The sequence below is a fragment of the Phalacrocorax aristotelis genome, chromosome 6 (assembly GCF_949628215.1).
Source record: "Phalacrocorax aristotelis chromosome 6, bGulAri2.1, whole genome shotgun sequence".
NCBI lineage: Eukaryota > Metazoa > Chordata > Aves > Suliformes > Phalacrocoracidae > Phalacrocorax > Phalacrocorax aristotelis.
The window spans coordinates 60,424,470-60,443,475 of NC_134281.1; the positions used below are offsets into that span (position 1 = coordinate 60,424,470).

General features: G+C 36.8%; 1 protein-coding gene across 6 annotated transcripts in view; it reads left to right on the top strand.

Annotated features, from left to right (window-relative positions):
• The window catches only part of AGL (amylo-alpha-1,6-glucosidase and 4-alpha-glucanotransferase), a 38,300-nt gene extending 19,714 nt beyond the window's left edge, over positions 1–18,586 (top strand). For 5 of the 6 annotated variants that reach the window (XM_075098197.1, XM_075098198.1, XM_075098200.1 and 2 more), the window contains exons 20-34: positions 23–157; positions 665–795; positions 1,244–1,380; positions 2,842–2,975; positions 4,106–4,281; positions 6,049–6,151; positions 7,610–7,835; positions 8,278–8,389; positions 8,759–8,894; positions 10,787–10,899; positions 12,705–12,916; positions 13,256–13,353; positions 13,896–13,983; positions 14,075–14,208; positions 15,400–18,586. In XM_075098197.1, the coding sequence (XP_074954298.1) occupies positions 23–157; positions 665–795; positions 1,244–1,380; positions 2,842–2,975; positions 4,106–4,281; positions 6,049–6,151; positions 7,610–7,835; positions 8,278–8,389; positions 8,759–8,894; positions 10,787–10,899; positions 12,705–12,916; positions 13,256–13,353; positions 13,896–13,983; positions 14,075–14,208; positions 15,400–15,517 (2,053 nt within the window). In that variant the 3' untranslated portion in view covers positions 15,518–18,586. The remainder of the gene's footprint in view (positions 1–22; positions 158–664; positions 796–1,243; positions 1,381–2,841; positions 2,976–4,105; positions 4,282–6,048; positions 6,152–7,609; positions 7,836–8,277; positions 8,390–8,758; positions 8,895–10,786; positions 10,900–12,704; positions 12,917–13,255; positions 13,354–13,895; positions 13,984–14,074; positions 14,209–15,399) is intronic. The other variant, XR_012661316.1, reaches the window with a different exon arrangement.
• The last annotated feature ends 420 nt before the right edge of the window (positions 18,587–19,006 follow it).

The window sequence follows — 19,006 nt, forward strand, 5'->3', positions numbered from 1 at the left end:
AGTTATGCATTCATATTTACAGAGTTAGTCTTGACCCAAAGGCACAAGAGGCTGTTGGTGTACTCCGCAATCATTTGATCCAGTTCAGCCCCCATTTTAAATCTGGAAGTCTTCCTGATGATCATTCAGCACCTATATTAAAAACGTTATTTTCTTCGTGAGTATTCTTTAAGTTTCTGAAGTAGAACCAAGAGAGCTACAATGGGAGCAAAAACCAGTTTGTTTAAAGCGAGGGTCTGGGAGGTTTTTTGTTACTATGGGTATATTTGGATTGTCAGAATACAATAAAAACTCTGAGATATTCTTTTTATATGTATAATACTAAGCAGGGTTAGAACTTAAAAACTTCCCAGGCTCTTTTGCTCACGTTCTGTGTAACTGCTGCTTAAAGTAGACTTACTAACATGGAGTGCTTGTCAGTGCTGGGGTATGATTGTTCGGGGTTTGTGCTTAATGCCGTGTTTCTAAATAAATACCAAAACAACGGACCAGGACATCTGAAAAATCAGGCTCTTAATTTCTAAGATTGAGTGGTGAGAGAGTTTTGTATGTTTAATTATTTTAATGTAAGTCTGGAACTAGTATGTGTGAAATCCTTTCTCCATCTCCCTACTAATGTTGCTTTTGGGTCTGGAAATTTTTTTCTCTCCACTGTTTTTTTCAGTATTGCATCTAAACTAACTTTGGCTGACCTAAATCAAGTACTGTATAGGTGTGAGGCAGAAGAACAAGAAGACGGTGGAGGTTGTTACAATATACCAAACTGGTCACCGCTGAAATATGCAGGCCTCCAAGGTAATAGTTTCAGCATTCTTTTTTCTGTGAAGGTAAAAAAGTGAAATAGAGCTGTTCAATCTAGGTCATACCTTAATGCTATTCTATGGCTAGTGCCATTGTGTGGATAAAAACCAGTAAGGTTTTTCCTGCTTGATCATGCTACTAATCAGTGCTGTACGCAGGAAATGACATCCTAAAACAACATGCCTCTCTCTCGATACTACGGGCTGCAGAATTAAATGTCGGTCTGTGTTTTAACACCAATGCCCTTGCTTGAAAAGTCACATTAATTAAACCCTAGGCATTACTAGATTACTGGGGAGTGTCAGTCGTTTATCAGATGTATGATACATGAGTTAAATCCAATTAAAGCATTGGTTGCTATGTACTATTTTCCTCCTGAATTGTAATTGCTGGTTGTGATAGTGGTGTGTCTTTTAATACTGAGTTGGGTTTGTATCTTCAGGGTTAATGTCAGTGATGGCAGACATTAGACCAAAGAATGATTTGGGTCATCCATTTTGTGATAATTTGAGATCTGGAGACTGGATGATTGATTATGTCAGTAATCGTCTGATTTCACGTGCAGGAGCCTGTGCAGAAGTGAGTAAAAATGCTTATTTGGTGATCTTGGGGTTTTAAATTACTAGTTTGTTTCCTTTTCAATTACTGGTGTATTTTTAAATTCAGTCTTCTCTATGACTTCAAAAGAGAGCCTAAATACTGTTGAGGCATACAAGGTTATCATACAGTTATAGTAATATTGCATATTCAAGCTCTGAGAAGATGGGAATTACTGACGTTCAAGTTACCTGTATAGCTGCGTTACAATACAGTCCTTTTCTTTCTTTGCCATATTTTATTTTCCTGCACAGCAACTGCTTTATTCATTTCACAAGGTGAAGACCTGATTTGGGTAACTTACATACTGAATATAATAGTAAAGGCTTTAGCATTCTTAATTCATTTTGTTCCTGAAGTCGAGTGTAGTGGTATAAAGCAGAAGAATGGATAAAGCAATCTAATGTTGGGCTGAAGGGAATGCTGAATCTGACCTCAGAGACGGGGCTTTTGCAGAAGGGAAGCTAGTTTGATACTTGCCAGATTTACTGTTCTTCACAGACTGCTTATTTATTTCTGTGTGCTTTTTGAGTTCTTAATTTGTAACACCTCATTCTGTTTTGCAGAAAATATAAAGTACGTATAGCCATACTGAAGTCACATGAAACTGAACAATTTCACTGTTTACATAAGTAACCTTCCTTTCATAATTTCCAGGTTAAAAGTATAGTGTCATCATGTAATGTGTTGACACGTACTTTCTTCATCTGCAAGGTTTAAATCTTTAGTGACTTCCTAGTACGTTGTCATAATGTTCCTAAACAGTACTAGAAGGAAAGAAAAGAAATACTTCCCAGGTTTCAAACATTTTGCAGTGACACAAGGATGGTGAAGCTCCAGAATCCTGAGTCCTAGAGCCAGATCTGCAGTCATTTTCACTAGTGGCCGTACATAATTTAGCCTTCTAATAATTTTTCTATTCCAGATCTCAAGCTTCATCTGCTCAGTACTTGAGCAATGAGAAACCTCCTCCCCACACTTGTGTTGTAGCGATGCATTTTGAAAGTTGCAGCTTTCCTTTGCTACTCAGTTTGAATAAATTCTTTGTGACAATCTTTGGTTTTTTCCTACAAACCTAGCAAAATATAATCTCTTTCCATAGTTGATGTTGTTGCCCGTTTGTGTCATAGTACAGATATAGTACAGATTTTTTTCCTAGTTCTTTTCTTAGAGTTCATCTCTCTTGGCTCAAATATTGGAGCAGAAGGGTACAGCAGTTCTACCACTAATATCTAGCACAGACAACTTCTTAGACAAAAATGGTTGCACGCTAGTGGTGTTATTCATAACTGAAGATAACCTCATCGGTGTGGTGGAGAGACATAACTTGGGTGTAATACATGTACAAAACCTGTGACAAATACTTTAGCTGCATGGATCCTGAAAGCACTGGTTTTTTGAACCCTAGTGTTATCAAGTTCTAATTATATTGTATTTTAATAGGTTGGTAAATGGTTGAAGGCCATGTTTGTCTACCTAAAGAGAATTCCACGTTACCTCATCCCATGTTACTTTGATGCCATATTAGTGGGTGCATACACGACGCTTCTGGATGTGGGATGGCATCAGATGTCTAGGTATGCTTGGTGTATCAGAGCGAAAGAGGTGTCTGTATATATTTGGACCTTTTTAAGTTTTATCTGCTGGAGAATGTAATTTGAATATTTTCATACTCATTCGATTTAAAAGGGTAAAATTGGTAGTGAACATCAAGTCCATCATCTAACTGTGGTTTGGAAGGTTGAGAGTTCAGATGCCTATCAATGGTTTGAATTTATACCTACTAGTGGCATTGTGGAGTAGGAGGAGGAGCCTTAAGACAGCATTTCTTTGCCAGGCTTCAGAAACTTTTTTTGCTCTAATTTTAGTACAACCACAATGATTCTTTGAAGTTCAGGGAAAAAAGAAAATATCAGATTGTACTTGATGCTGATGCTTTGTCCAACATTTCTTCTCTAACACAGCTAAATATCCTTCCTTATCTGAGCACTTTGCTTGGTTCTTGAAATAACTGTTTAATCCTCAGTGTCTGCTGCTTCTTTGTTTCTTGGAAAAGGAAGGGAGAGATGGATTTTAATGGAGGCTTTATTCTAGCTATGAACATTCTGAACAAATCAGTATTATTTTGTAAAAATACAGATGTTAAAATGGGTATAGAACTGGGTACGGCTGTGATATCGTGTGGAAAGTAGTATATTTTGTGAAGAAATGCTTCGTGATGAACTAGTCAGGAGTACGGGTTGCATTGTTTTAGACAATGTGTTAACTGATTATTAATTTACCTTATATATATGAATATGTATAAATATGTGGCAATCTTTAAAAATGCTAGGTTTGGCAAACTTTTGTTCATAGTGAAATATCTTTTATCATATTTTGGCGTCTTCAATCTGTATGTAGGAATCAAGTAAACCAAACCAGTTCCCTTTTTTTAACCCTTTTCTCTAGAAGTATTTGACGTAAACGCTCCTGTTGGCATTACTAAATTAAAATTTAAAGCTAACATTGGGTGTACCCCTTTTGGGGAAAAAAGTGATTTACAAATTAAAGCTTACGCACAAAATTAGTTAATGCAAAATACTAATATTAACTCATTGTCAGTTCATTATATTATGCATAATAATAATTGTAAATGAAAAAGGGTACATTTTATAGATTGATATTGCTGAACAAGGATTTATTTTAATTTAATTATGTTGAATTACAGCTTTGTGCAGAATGGATCGACATTTGTTAAACACCTTTCCTTGGGTTCAGTCCAGATGTGCGGGATAGGAAGATATTCTTGTCTGCCGGATCTGTCTCCTTCCTTACCTGATGTTCCCTATAGGCTGAATGAGATTACAAATGAGAAAGAACAGTGTTGTGTTTCCTTGGCAGCTGGTGAGTGAGGGCAACATTTAAAAAATAAAAAGTCTTCCAAAATAGTTAAACCATTTTTAGTCGCTATGTTTAAACTGTCTCCATTGGGCTTGGGATCCATATGTCAGCAGCCATGTGTAAAATGTAGGTAGTCATTTTCCTCACTTTTCCCCTGTGTTTTAACTTTGTGTTTAAGATAAAAGATTTGCCCATATTAAAAAATATGGGAGTTTTGTCCAGCAATACTTCTTGGGGACAACCATTTTGTTACTGCTCCTGGAGGGTGTTGGGGGGGCTTTATAAACACTTTATTTAGAGAGATTTTTAGCTATAACCACTTCGATTATGTATGGAGATTCACAAGTATGTTCTCTTACTTTCCAGAAGACTTCCTTGAGATAAATGTACTTAGCATAATAGGTTTCATTTTATTTTTTTAAACATGAATTTAAGAACTGAATTGTGATTGAGTACAAGGGTGAAGTTATTGTTTACAACTTCTCAGAAAAAGAAGGAACCATTAGCAGACCAGAAGAATGCCTGATCTGAAACTGTCTCCAAAAGGAAAAAAGAGCATAAAAGCAATCAGCAAATAGTGTTTATACCTCAGAATGTTCTGCCAGCATCTGGCAGTCTTTGAATTGTGCACTTTCCCATGTCAGAAGTATTACCTTCAGTGTTTAGTGGCTTAGAATGAATTTGGTTTTGTTCTGAGTTGGCCCATTCGTTTTCTGAAACCATAGAAACTTTTAACATCTACAGATTCTATGGCATCTTTCTCGCTGGGGTGTTTATTTTCTTCTTTTTGCCATCTGTCTTTCTCTCATAGAACTTTATTGCTTTTAGTTTCTCATTTTAATAACATTCCGTTTGCCTGCTTTAGTGTCACCTAGAAACACAGAAGCACAATGTTCCCTTAAGTTGGTCATAGAGGTTAATTATACTAACAGGTTTGGTTTTAAATATTCCCTTCACATATTTACTGGTATTTGTCTCTGAGATTTTTAACACGTACATGGATCATCCTATCGCCATATACCAGCAAAGTGCGGAGGCCATTTTTGAGTATTAGCAAATACTTTGGAAAAATAAGTGATGGAGGTTAAAATGTTGTTCCATCAGGATGCACAAGAGACTGCTGGTTTGAAACTTTACCAGATGGAATTTTTTGTTTGTTAGATTGAAAAAGTTAATAAATGGATGAAAAGACAAGGATGGACCTTATTGTTGTAATTATTATGCTTTATCGATCAGAATCATTATTAAAGTTACATGTGATAATGTCTGCAGTAAGATGTAGTTCTAGAAGCTGCTGGAAAAGAGAAGCAGAATTCCTTTAATAGTGGCTGAGAACAATTTTGGGCTGAAGAAATTAATAGCTCCCCAGTCTTATCCCCTTTATGCTACTGAGATGGCACGGCTCTCATTCATAAACTCTTGCCAACAAAGCACTAAATCTTGTCATAGTTCTGGCTTTTTGTTTGTTAGTTTTCTTTCTGCTTCTTTTAATTGAAGGATGGCATTTGGTTAAGTTACAAAGTGATTTATTAAAAATTTAAATGTGACTGTTATTGATAGGAGAAATTCTGTTGTATGGTCTTGAAATTCTAGAAGATAATTGTTCTGAAATGAGGTTTTATTTCATTTTATCAAGAACTTTGTCTAGAAGCTTGGTTAAATATCTTAATTGTGAATATGTTTTTACTTCTGGTTATTTTATGCTTACATGTGTGCTTGGAATTTTCTGCCATATCAATAAAGTAAACGAACAATGACATTTCTTTTTAGGTCTGCCTCACTTCTCGTCTGGAATTTTTCGCTCTTGGGGAAGGGATACGTTTATTGCACTGAGAGGTCTAATGTTAGTTACTGGGCGCTATCTAGAAGCAAGGTAAGACTGACTTACATTTAGTTCTTATGGGCTTTGCAGGTAGTTAGGAAGAAGGCATGCTCTCAAAACCAGAGATGACACACAAGCTGTTAGAAACAGTTGATGTGCAGTATAAAACTTTAATGGCCGTAGATGGATTTGGGAGTTCTCCCTCGGTGGAATTAAAAATACTACTTAAATGATTCTCTCTTGCTTTCTTAGCACTGATAGGAAGCTGATGTTGTGTATAGATAAGGTAATTTTAACCCCTGTAACACTGCTGCTTGTCCTCATATGCAGTGATTGTTTTTCACGTGAGCTTGCATCGTTGTTGCTGAGCAATAATTTCAGAATTATTTCAGAATTGTTTATTTAAAAATTTGAAGTAGCAAGAGAATACTGTTTTAATCAGAAAGGTATGATGGCATGTCTATTGTGAATTTTTTTTTTGGTAGCTGCTAGTATTTTTCTACTAATACTAGAAATCAGATAATTTTAGATTCTTACAACCTGATATATGTAGATGTTTATTTAACCTGACAAATGAGCCAGATATAAGCCAGATCTATTGATTTGATATTTCCATTAATCTTCTAATTTGTGTGGAGCTCGCGACATGACACAAACATAAATATTAGTTGTTCTAAATTGGCATGTATTTATGCAGTTGTACATTTGACCAACTATTACCTTTCTCATGCAGTAAGATCTGCAGTCTGCTAAGTATGTTTATAGTCCCTTTTCAAGCTAGTTGGAATCTGTTTTCTGCAAGGCACATGCAACCATTCTCAAACTTCTCATCACTTCAGTTGCTGTCACCTCTCTGTATTTTAATAGGAAATTCCCATCTACTCCTGCCCTCTGTCCCCATTCCACCCCACCCGTCAGAATGGGTACCAGGGTAATCATAAACAGTGTCAGTAACAGCCTATCCTGTGTCCGCAGTGGGATTTGGATTTAGGCTCTATATCACTACCTATGAAAAAGCAAACTGGCTTTTCCATATTAGCAAGTGTTGGATGTCTCATAAACTGTTTTAAGTGTATTCATGGCAGGGAATTTGTAGGGAATAGATGGCTTTTCGTTGTAAAAGAAGTTCATGTGAAGTGAAGTGCCGCTCTACTGCAAGAGCGGTCAGGCCCTGGCACAGGCTGCCCAGAGAGGTGGGGGAGTCACCGTCCGTGGGGGGGTTTAAAAGATGTGTAGACGTGGCACTTCAGGGCATGGTTGAGGAGGCCTGGGGGTGTTGGGTTGGGGGTTGGACTTGATGACCCTAGAGGTCTTTTCCAACCTTAATGATTCTGTGATTCTAAGTAATTTGTAACTTTCAACAGCAAACTTTTGGCATGTCTTTAACATCCTGTTTGTCTCCTTGATTTACCTTGCTATTACAGTAAACTTGTGCACTTTGTACTTAACGCTTCGTCCAATAATGGCCTTGAAAGTAACTTAGTCAAGACTGTTTTTCTTTTGTTCTAGAAACATCATTTTAGCATTTGGTGGGACTTTAAGACATGGTCTCATTCCCAATCTGCTTGGCCAGGGGGCACACGCCAGATACAACTGTCGTGATGCTGTGTGGTGGTGGCTTCAGTGTATCCAGGACTACTGTAAAATTGTTCCAAATGGATTAGACATTCTAAGGTGTCCTGTCTCTAGGATGTACCCAAGAGATGACTCTTCTCCTCAGCCTGCAGGCACTGTGGTAAAGATGACTTCTGATTTTAAGTATTTAACACAACTATAAATTTTCAACGGAAGGATATAATTTTTCTAGCTACAAGAACCTGTCGCTATTCTGTTGTTTATGGTGAAATTTGATGATAGCACAAGAATTCCATATTTTAGGCACTTCTCGCTACATCACATGATGAGACAGGTGCAGGGGGTTACGGATGGAGGAGAAAAAAACTCCATCAGCCTCTAAATGTGTTCTTTGCTTTTTGTCTTGAAAAAAATGTTTATATTAAAAATTGTATGTAGTGTATTGCCATTGACAGAGATGCTACTGAAAATGTTAGATGCTTTTCTTTTGAAATATCATAAACTAGAGGCTAAAATTGCTACTATTTGCACATTACATAGAGTCTTTCTACTTGTTTTTCCTCTTGCCTTTCACATATCATCCGAACGTGCAATCAACGTAGGATCAGCCACTTTATGAAGTAATACAGGAAGCAATGCAGCGACACATGGAAGGCATTAATTTCCGAGAAAGGAATGCTGGACCGCAGATAGATCAAAACATGAGAGATGAAGGTAACATATACAGAACACTTGCTATGCAAGTCAACAGATGATGACTGTATTTCTTTTCCTCTACCTATTGAGTATATTTTTGAAAAATGACCTGTTCCATGCAGCTAAAACTACATTATTTTAAAGATATTTAATGTTTAAAAAGTGCCTAATTGTTTATTATTAGCAATTGTTTATATATTGTGGTACAAGTTACCTTAAATAAAAACTCACTTAAAAAGTACAGTTGTTTTCAGAAGCCCACCTCAGACCTCTCATTTGGAGAGGTTTTTGTTTATTTAGGAGGCTTGGGCTGGGGCAGGAGGGGGGCAGCTGAAGTTTTGTTTTGTTTAAAATATAGACTTCACACATTATATTCTTGCTTGGCAGGTTTTAATGTAACTGCGGGTGTTGACCGTGAAACTGGCTTTGTCTTCGGAGGGAACCGCTTCAATTGTGGCACTTGGATGGATAAAATGGGAGAGAGCGACAGAGCTCGCAACAGAGGAATTCCTGCTACTCCAAGGTACAAAATCAAGGCTTTGGGGGGGTGTTTTTTAAATATTTTTTTTTTTAAACTGAAATTCTTCTGCAGAACTACTGTGCCTTCCATTAACACATCTGAGAATGCATCTCAGAAATGTTCTGAATGTTTCTGCCTAATAGAATGTGAATGATCATTTTTTTCTTTGTGCTTATTCAAAGGAAAAGGGTGTGTTTTGAGCAGGTGAAGTGCTCAGCTTCTGGCATGGTCTTGGCTTCATGCACAGTCAACTTTTGAATTCAAGTGGTAAAAAGTAATTTAGGAAAAACTATACTTGTTGTACTAACAGTATGTTGTTATTCAGACTTATTGTAGGAGACACCTATTGATAATTGTGTTGTTTGAATACATCTTATTTAGAATTCAAAAATACCTACAACATCTAAGTTTTTAAAGTTGAGGTTAAATGTTTTTCAAAATAAGCTCTTTACTAGGTGCTAGGAGACTGCTGGGGGCATCCTTGCTTGTGTTCAGTACAGCATCGGTTTTAAATCGATTGCCATCTGTGGGACAGAACTGAAGGAAAACATCATCTTGCTCGACAAATCAGGCATTTTAATGGGGAGCCAAGAGAGGTTGAGCTGCCTGCCCTAAAGGGACTAAATCAGTGATCCTGGAGAAAAAATTTTAAATCAGGCAGGCAGTAATACCCCATATAATATAATATGAAATGTGTGCCTCTGATGGTTATCTGAGTATCACCTGAAAAAAGAAGCAAGCCAAGAAGTGCATTTAGTGCTTGTTTTAATGCTTCGCTTTTGACTTGAGTAATCTATTATGGCCAAAATATTATCTAAATCACAAAAGTGCTTGTGCAGTTGAGAACCTGTGTATTGGAAACTGTTTTACATCAGAGGATCAAGTTGTTTGGGGCTTATCCTTTTTTTGTGTTCGTCACTGGTATAAGATTATTTTAAATCTGTGCAAATCAGCTGGGTATGATAATACCACTTCAAATCAGTACATTGTACAGAAGAAAAAGAATCTGTTGGCCAGTTTACAATCAAGCTCATTTCCTGACTGTTAGCTGGTAGAAAACCTCACTTATTTTCCACCCTTTCCACCATTGTATCTTTATCAGGTGGGACCCTACTGATCTAAATAAAAATAAATTGACACAGTCTGCTTATGCTAATGTTCTCTTCTCTTATTCTTGGCCCTTCACGAAACTCAAAAGTACCCCATAAAACTCGGTGTGCCTAAAAGTGGCAGGTAAGCTTCAGTGTAGATAAAATGAAGATATGCATCTAGGGGAAAAATAGTCAAAACCATACCTATACAATGCTGCCAGAACTGAGCTACAGCACAGGAAGGAAATCTGAGGCATTGGTAGCTTTCTGAAATTGTAATGTACAGCAGCAGCCAAAAAAGCTAATAAAAATAATAATACTGGGTGTCCTCAGTAAGGGTTTTTAGAACAACACAGAGGGCATAATTCTGCCTCTTTGTGAGGCCTTGCACCTGCAAGATGCACTTGGATCTTGAGTGTTATGTGTAGTGCTAGTCTCGAAGGACACAATAACGGATGGTACAGAGAAGAGCAGCTAAAACTCAAAGGGATGGAGTTAGCTGCCTTGCAAGGAGACACAAGAATGTCTAAGGACTTCAAGAAAATATGAGTGAGAGGTGTGACTGAAGTTTAGAAAACCGTGACAGTAGTGATGATGATGGAGCTGTTATTCACAAAACACTGCAGTACTGTAGAACTTTGGGATGCTCATATAGGAGAAACAATGAAATAGTAGGAGAATAGGGAAAAATAAAGTGTCTAAATGAGAGACTTAGAGGTTTGGTTTTTTTCCAGTTACTTATCGAATTTTAATAGCCTTATTAAAGTAATTCTTGGGCTTTTTTTCTAATCATTATTATTTTAGAGATGGCTCTGCTGTGGAAATTGTTGGCCTGTGCAAGTCAGCTGTCCAATGGTTGCTGGATTTATCTGGGAAAAACCTGTTTCCGTTCCATGGAGTCACCGTAAAAAGACATGGTAAAAACAGGCACATCTTGTAATTGTATTACTGGAATATAACAATAACTGAAATGGTGAAATGGTGGCCATATAACATCAGGGATGATTATCAAGCTACTCAAGAAGGTTTAGAGGAAAATGGGATAAAACGTGGGAACATACCTTGTATGATTAAAATCTTTTGTTTCTACAAAAATTTATTAAGAGTTGCTACTGTCTTGTGAATATTTCAAATATTTTATTCCACGTATTAATATTTGGATCACAAAGGAATTTTGGAGCCTAAATACCATTTTTCAAAATGGATATAAGTGGTAAGATCATTACGTATTATGATGGCACATATCATTCATTACAAGAATGTGAAGTAAAATGGCACAAGATGCTTCTTCTCTTTTTTCTTTTTTTTTTTCTTCAATATTCACAGCACAGAAAACCACTTGTTGTGAATATTTACGTACATATCTGTAGATGTCCTGTACCTTTCAGAGGGATACTGCTCTGCTTACAAAGTTGCTTTGAGCTTACCCAGCCCAAGTGAATATACGTGCTCTGTAAATCCTTTTTACTGTTCGGTAAAGGACAGTATTGGAAAGCAATTAACTTAATGGTTCTTTTAACCTGTTTTAGAAAATGTGAATGTAAGTTGATTTGTTGGGGTTTTTTTTTTTTGTTTTTTCCTGTCTGTTCTAGACAGTACTGTCATGAACTTCCCTGTCAGTGCAGGATTTCTTAAAATCTGTGGCTAAAGTAAGACAATTTAGAATTCAGTACACAGCAATATTATAATCCATAAACGAGGAAATAATATTTATAGGCCTTGTCTTACCTCTTTTGCTCAGAATCATAAGCGATTTTTTTAGGTTCAATTTGATGTGTGTGTACTCCTTTCTGTTGTTAATCTTATGTGACCGAGTTTAAATTTCATTCATCTACTGCTTAATCTATTTCAAAACCAGCCTTAATTCCTATTCATGATCTATGCCTTATTTCTTAAGAATAGGCTTAGTGTTACCGTTTCTAGGCTTTTTATTCTTCTGGCAATACTATATTTCAATTTTGCTAGCAATGTCCTCTTTGCTATATTCCAGTTGTAGTATAGGAAAACGAAGTAATACTCCTGTACTAACCTGAGAGAAAACTAATGTATAATTCTTTAACATTTTTGCTTTTTACATCAAAGCATTGCATATTTAAGATGTATGTGTATCTCAGTCCAGAATATATCCCTAGCACAGTTCTGCTGACTAAAACCTGATGTTTTTCTAGTCTCACTTGAGCTGTTCCTGTGAACTGTAGAACTGGCTTAAGTGTGGGGAATCACCAGCTGGAGAGAGGTGATCCTAGGTCTGCTCCTGTTACATTAAGTGTCAGGAGTTCAGGAAGAGAAAGCTTCTAAAAGTGACACTTATCCTAACATTTTGACACTCTCTTTGAAGTCTCCAAAATAGGAAGAGTAGGAAGAATATGTATACCAAGTACTATAAAAGAGTTGATATGTTACCATGCTGAAATGTTAATTATAAATTTTAAACTCGCTCCATAAAATATTTACTGTAGATCACAGTACCTCGTACTGCTTGCCTGTAGCTAATTGCAATGAGAAAAGGTTATGTAAAACAGTTGCACATGTGTTGAATTATACTGCAGATCAGCTCCAACTTCTAGGTAATAACTTTTTGCAGTGCTACTATGGCCTTTATTGTGTTAGGAGTATCTTAAGTAAAACTTCAATAAGCAAAACGGTAAAAATAGACGTAAGCATCTGGTGTTACCTCTGTGGCTGTTTTCAGCAAATAAAGCCTGTATGTATCATCTTGCAGGAAAGGAGGAGACTATCACGTATGACGAGTGGAACAGAAAAATTCAAGGGCACTTTGAAAGGCTGTTCTTTGTCTCTGAGAACCCAGCAGATCCTAATGAGAAACATCCAAATCTCGTTCACAAACGGGGCATTTATAAGGACAGCTATGGAGCTTCAAGTCCATGGTGTGACTACCAGCTCAGGCCAAATTTTACAATAGCGATGGTTGTGGTAAGTGAGGGAAGCGTTTGCACTTAAAATTTTCTTTGTTATAGAACTAAGCTTGCATTGCAGGGTTCATCTGCATGGCATTGTATCAGGAACGTGCATTGCTTAGAGTAACTTCTTGAAAGCTTTTTTTTTTTTCTATGCTTTTATTATTGATCCGTCTAGGAGTATCTCCCAAAAATACATCCTTGACAGGCCTTACCTAAATGAGGCTGCTGTCCAGTGTATGGCTAGGATAAATTTGCAGTGCTCACTGTATTCAGAATGTCTTTTAAGGTTAGGGTTAGTCTTATGCATGTACATATGCAGAGTTTACTCATTAACTCTTTATTATTTTATTAGGCCCCTGAGTTGTTCACACCTGAGAGAGCTTGGAAAGCTCTGCAGATAGCAGAGGAAAAACTGCTTGGGCCATTAGGCATGAAAACCTTAGACCCAGAGTAAGTACAGTAGCGATGAGAATAAGTGTTAATTACAGAATACGACAGTAGGAGTTATTTGTCACGTGGGGGTAGTATTTCTTTTTCTTAAAATCCTCATGTATACCTGTGAAATAAGGCTGCAATAAATACTTACAGATCAATTATTTTGCTGTTCTAGAAGTTCATGCAATTGATTTTATTTACGTAGACAATTGCTGGGTGGTTTTGGATGCCACACTGTAAGCAAATCGAGATGTTGAATTTGCATCTTGATACATACTTCCATATGATACAGTGCACAGCACTACAGTGTGAGTAAAAGCATAAGGGCAAAATCATGAATTCAAGCCATTCCAAGGCTTTAACCATTTTCCTGCTAGTTTAAATCATATCTGGAATTCCACTGTCATGAAAAATACAGAACCTGGTGGAGACTTCCCCAACGTAACTGTCATTAAATGAAATGCCATGACGAGTTTTTGGTTCACTTCTGCTCTACATTTTTATGTATCATCTTTGTTAAGGCTTTGTTTGCATAATTTATTTTTTCTTTCTTGCAGTGATATGGTTTACTGTGGAGTGTATGATAATGCTCTTGACAATGACAACTATAATGTAGCCAGAGGTTTTAATTATCACCAAGGACCTGTAAGAGCCAGTTTCTTCAGTTTTAGAAAAAGTGCTGTCGCCTGTTCAAACCGAGAGCTGTAGTAATAATCTCTTTTCATTCTTCGCTTAGGAATGGCTGTGGCCAATTGGATATTTTCTTCGTGCCAAATTGTACTTCTCGAAGTTGATTGGTCCAGAGATATATGCAAAAACTGTAGTTATGATTAAGAATGTTCTTTCTCGACACTATGTTCACCTTGAAAGGTAAGACACCAACTAACACAGATTCAAAATATTCATTCAAGCCAGTGGTATCCACTGCCCAACTGCATGTAAAAGTACAGATCTATAATACAAACAGCACCTGTTTTCTACACACAGAGTTCACTGCTACATGTGCTATTGTGATCTCAAGTCAGGTTCCAAGTAGAATCGAGATCTAGTGCTTTTTATAGATTGCAGAATTACTAGTACTTACCCATGTGAAGACTGGGTGAAATAAACACAATGTAAAAATTAGGATCCAAGTTCATGCAAAAAAAAAAAAAATCAGAAAAAAAGGTGAGTAGTTTTTTTAAAAAATAAAAATATTTCAAAACAACCTGCAGAAAAAAATAGTTAAAGGGCTAGTAGTGACAGATTAAAATTGTGGCAGATAAGCTGATGCAAAGTATTGTTAGGATTTCTTGGGTTGTAAATGAGGAACCCGTAAGAATCCTACCCATAAGAGTAGGACTGGTCATGACAGAAGGGTTATCTGACCACATGAGGAAGAAAAGGGATTTGTTAAGCAACTTTTCACCTTACATAGTGTCCTGCCCCAGTCTCTTGTTCAGTAGGATTACCAAATAACTTGAGGTTTGGTAACATTCTTTGGTTTTTTTCTGTCTTACTAATTCAATAGTGTACTTTTACTCTGTTTTAGTGTTTCATTTGTGCGCAGAGTTATTAATGTAGCAAGAGGCTCAACTTACGAGTATTTCTGCAAGTACATTAGGTTGGGGGGGGTTGTTCCTATGGAGGAAAAAAAAGGTTGATGTAGTCCATGCTATCTTCCAGCCGTTTTCACTTTTTAGCACCCTAATCCAATTTCAAGTGTAGATGGAGTACCGTTCAGTTATCTCAAAGATCATTTGTATTCTTCCAGCTGCAAAACTACCTGAATGAGAAAAGGGAGCAACATGCTGGTAGTGAAAGTCCAGATATAATTAGTAGCAGAGTCTACTCTGAAGAAGAGGCACCCCCATAAAAAACTATAATGCCCAGCTGCAGGGGGAAAAAATCAATTAGATCTCAGTTATTAAAGCATATACTGTGCCTGTAGGACAACAGACTTACACTCATGGTTTCCAGTTTCCTACCGAGATAACATTCTGAAAGGTTTTAAAACTAAATGTTCTTTTCATTTCAGTGTATAATCTAACAACAATACTAATTTGTTTTTTCTTTTATCAGATCATCCTGGAAAGGGCTTCCAGAACTGACCAATGAAAATGGACAGTATTGCCCTTTCAGCTGTGAAACTCAGGCCTGGTCGATTGGTGTTATCCTTGAAATCCTTTATGACCTGTAAAAGTTTATTTTGATTGATTTGATGAAACTTCCGTGGTCTTATTATTGGGCATAAATGAACACTTGGCTTACACTGCAAGGGAAATGTCCTGTTTGCACAATCACTTAGGCTGTGTCCTGACTTTTAAAGATGCTGAATGCCAGCAGCTCCTTTGCCCTGTAATTGTCTGGGGCTTGGGTTCTTCTTTGAAAATCAGGCCATGACAATAAAATAAAAATGCAGTGCACATTTGATGCAGAAACTTCAGGAAGGAGCAATCTTAACAATATGCACAAATTTAATTTTAAGTAGCTTTGGCTTTTTAGATTTTTCAAATCAAAATCTTAATGTAACAGAGTGAGGTGGCTCTTTCCTGAGCTAAAAATAGGTAGCACAGCTCTTATGGTTAGGTTTTTTTCTTCCCTTTGTCTCTTAAAGAGTAAATGGATGCTTTGCAAATGCATGCTTAAAGGGGAGTAGTCTTTTCTGAGTTTGGTATGCTTTGTGCTGTAGCACCATACATTAATGAAGCATAAAGGCATAATATGTTGTCTCTCTGAACTGTATTACAGGGATTTTTTTTGTGTGTTCAGTTGAACACTTCATTAAGCAACCACAGAAATAAAGTTTATGAATACTGTAATAAACCAACCTTTGAAGTTAAATATAAAATTTTCAAAAACTTGAAACTACTTTGAAAGTTAAGCAATAATGAAGCAATATCCTATGCTAATCCATTTATTTAAATACTGCGGGCCATGAAGCAAACCTATTTCTTCATTTAAAACTGGTTTTCACCATGAGGAATTCGTAAGAATTAATGGGAAATGTGCATACAATGCACAGCCTATATGTTAGGGGAGGCCAAAGATACAGAAGTCAGTGCGCTTGAGTGCTTAATTAAATTAATGTGGTCACCTCAGCCCTTTGTTCTTAGGAAAGTCCTAGCTGTATTGAAACAGGTGGGAACGCTTAACATCAGTGGGAAGAGATACTGGCCTACCACCAGAGAAGAGAAGATGAGGTTTCTAGGCCTTTTGAAATTACACCAGTAAGAATAAGCATGGTGCCTCTACGCATTTTCTTTGGGAATAGCATCCAGTGAACATGATACAAACCACGTATGTTCTTTCATATTTGGCTGTTTGCATGCCCGTAGTGAGTTCAGTGTTCCCAAGCTCAAGGGTGGGTGACAGAAGTGCAGTTGGCAGTTCTCAATCTCTATTCATGTGATTTCTCCACCTTGGTGCAATAAACAGGCCGAGAGTGACACTGACAACGCTTCCCACGTCACGGCAGGGAAAGCAAAACTGATACTGCATTTCTTAAGGTTAGACAACATATGCTGGAAAAAATATACACACGATGTAATTACAATGCACTAACAACACGTAGGCCAAGGCTTTATTATATCTGTATTTTAAAGTTTCCGTACCCTGCCTAAAGTACAGTGCAAGTGTGCTGTCTTGTTCAGGGAGATGTGTTACAGCCAGATACATTTAAGGGCAAGTTAATAGGCTGAAGATAGAGGAATTGTAAGAAGCGGCTACATTCACACCATTTATTTGAAAGGTTAAATAAGTGTTTGAACTCCCTTGGTGAAGTGTTCAGTACTTAGAAGCTATGATTAGGGAAGGTCTATACGGTACCTCAGCTTCTGAGCTGCAGCAGGACATGGGTTGGGACATTTTTATTTTGTTGACAAAATGCATGAGAGATGTCATTTGATCAAAAACATTACTGAAATGTCAGCCACAGATTATATAGCACTTTTTTAATGTGCAAGAGGCGTATAAAGTACTTCTCATAATGTACTGACCTTTCCAGAATTCCTGATAATGGTACTGTGGTTTATGTCCTACTGTATCACTAAGTTTTACTGTTTTCCTAGATAATTATTTCTCATTTATTATTTCAAGATATATTTTATAGCTCTTGTGGTTTAGGAAGCAGGAACAATATGGCAGAACAAATTGTTCTTGCTTGATAAAAACATTTTAGAATTGGAAATGCAGCTTAAGAGCTATGACTGTTTAAAAAGATTTCCACAAATTATATACATTGGCAATAACACTCAGTGTTGGAAAAAAAATAAACAAAACCACATGAAAAATTATTCACCAAAACCTTCCTTTTTACAGATTACTTTCTGCTGTTTTGCAAACGGCAGTGCTGATAGAGATTGCGTATATTTTTACTGCTAGGTTTTTTTTTTTCCAATTTAATAGTAAAATTTTAAAGATACATCACCACTGTGTACACAAAAATACAGAAGTTACGGAACTTCTAAATATGCCCATATACAATGTTGCTTCTGCACTGATTAGTTGAGCATAGTTTTAGTGACAGATAAATATTTTAAGTAGGAAAAAATACGTATCATTGGTTGACTTTGCTGTTAAGCAGCAACAAAAGTAAGACTTGAGGTTATAACTGTTGTGGGGGGGATGGTGGGGGTTTTTGGTTTGGTTTGGGGACGGGGTTGTTTGGATTTTTCTGTCACAAAGCTACTCAACACTTTTTCAAGCCAGACGGTTCAAAAACGAAGACGGAAGAAAGCAGTGTTAAATCTAACAGTTAACATGAGCTGGTATTCATCTAGATAAACTCTATACCAAAGTCATTATCCTCTAAAGATAACTGACTTAACGCTTACTGAACGTGAACTGTATTAATTCATTAGTATCACTTATAGACTCAAAAGATTCTGGTAATGCAAAGTTATAATCAGTAAAATATGTTTTAGAAATAAACGAAAGAACTTAGTAAGAACTGTGAATCCATTGTGTTCCACTTGGTGTTAATTGAGCTATATGGCATTGAGACAACTTTTTTTTTTTTCTTCCTCCCAGCTGAAATAATGCTGACCATTACCAGTGTTTGTACAGTTAATAGCTCTTGGTTCATTCAACTATGATTAACTTGAGAATTAAAGTAAGGCAATGTATCATTCTCGCACTGCATGTTGTAAAATGGAAAGATGAGTTTTACATGTGTCTGTCTAGCACAGCACCAACTCAATTTAGGAAATGTCATTATTCCTTTATTTCTGAAATGCACAAAATAAAATTATTTAATTCAGACAGTTAACCTTTTCACGTGGTTGTTTGCAAAAAAAGCCAAACACTAGAGATGCTGCTGTTTGTTCAGTTGTGTGCAATTTTTACACGCTCCCCAGGTCAAATATTAATACCAAAAAGTGTTCACAACAATAATAAATTCATTTAAAAAAAAAACACATAAACCTGAGCCCTGTACACAGATTCTTGTGTTTTGTGTCAGTGTCTGCGGGCTCAGCTGGCTCTGAGTGGGATTGGACTGAAGAGCTCTGCATGTCCCTTCTGCTATAAATTATTCTATAATTTATGTCAGCGATAGTGCATGTCGTGGTACGCATTAAGTCATGGTATTGCAGATTCCCCAAGAGAACAGTCCTGAGGTATACTGCTACGCAGTTATTAGTTAGCTTTCTGTGCAAAATTTCTCTCACTAGAGAGAAGGGATTTCACT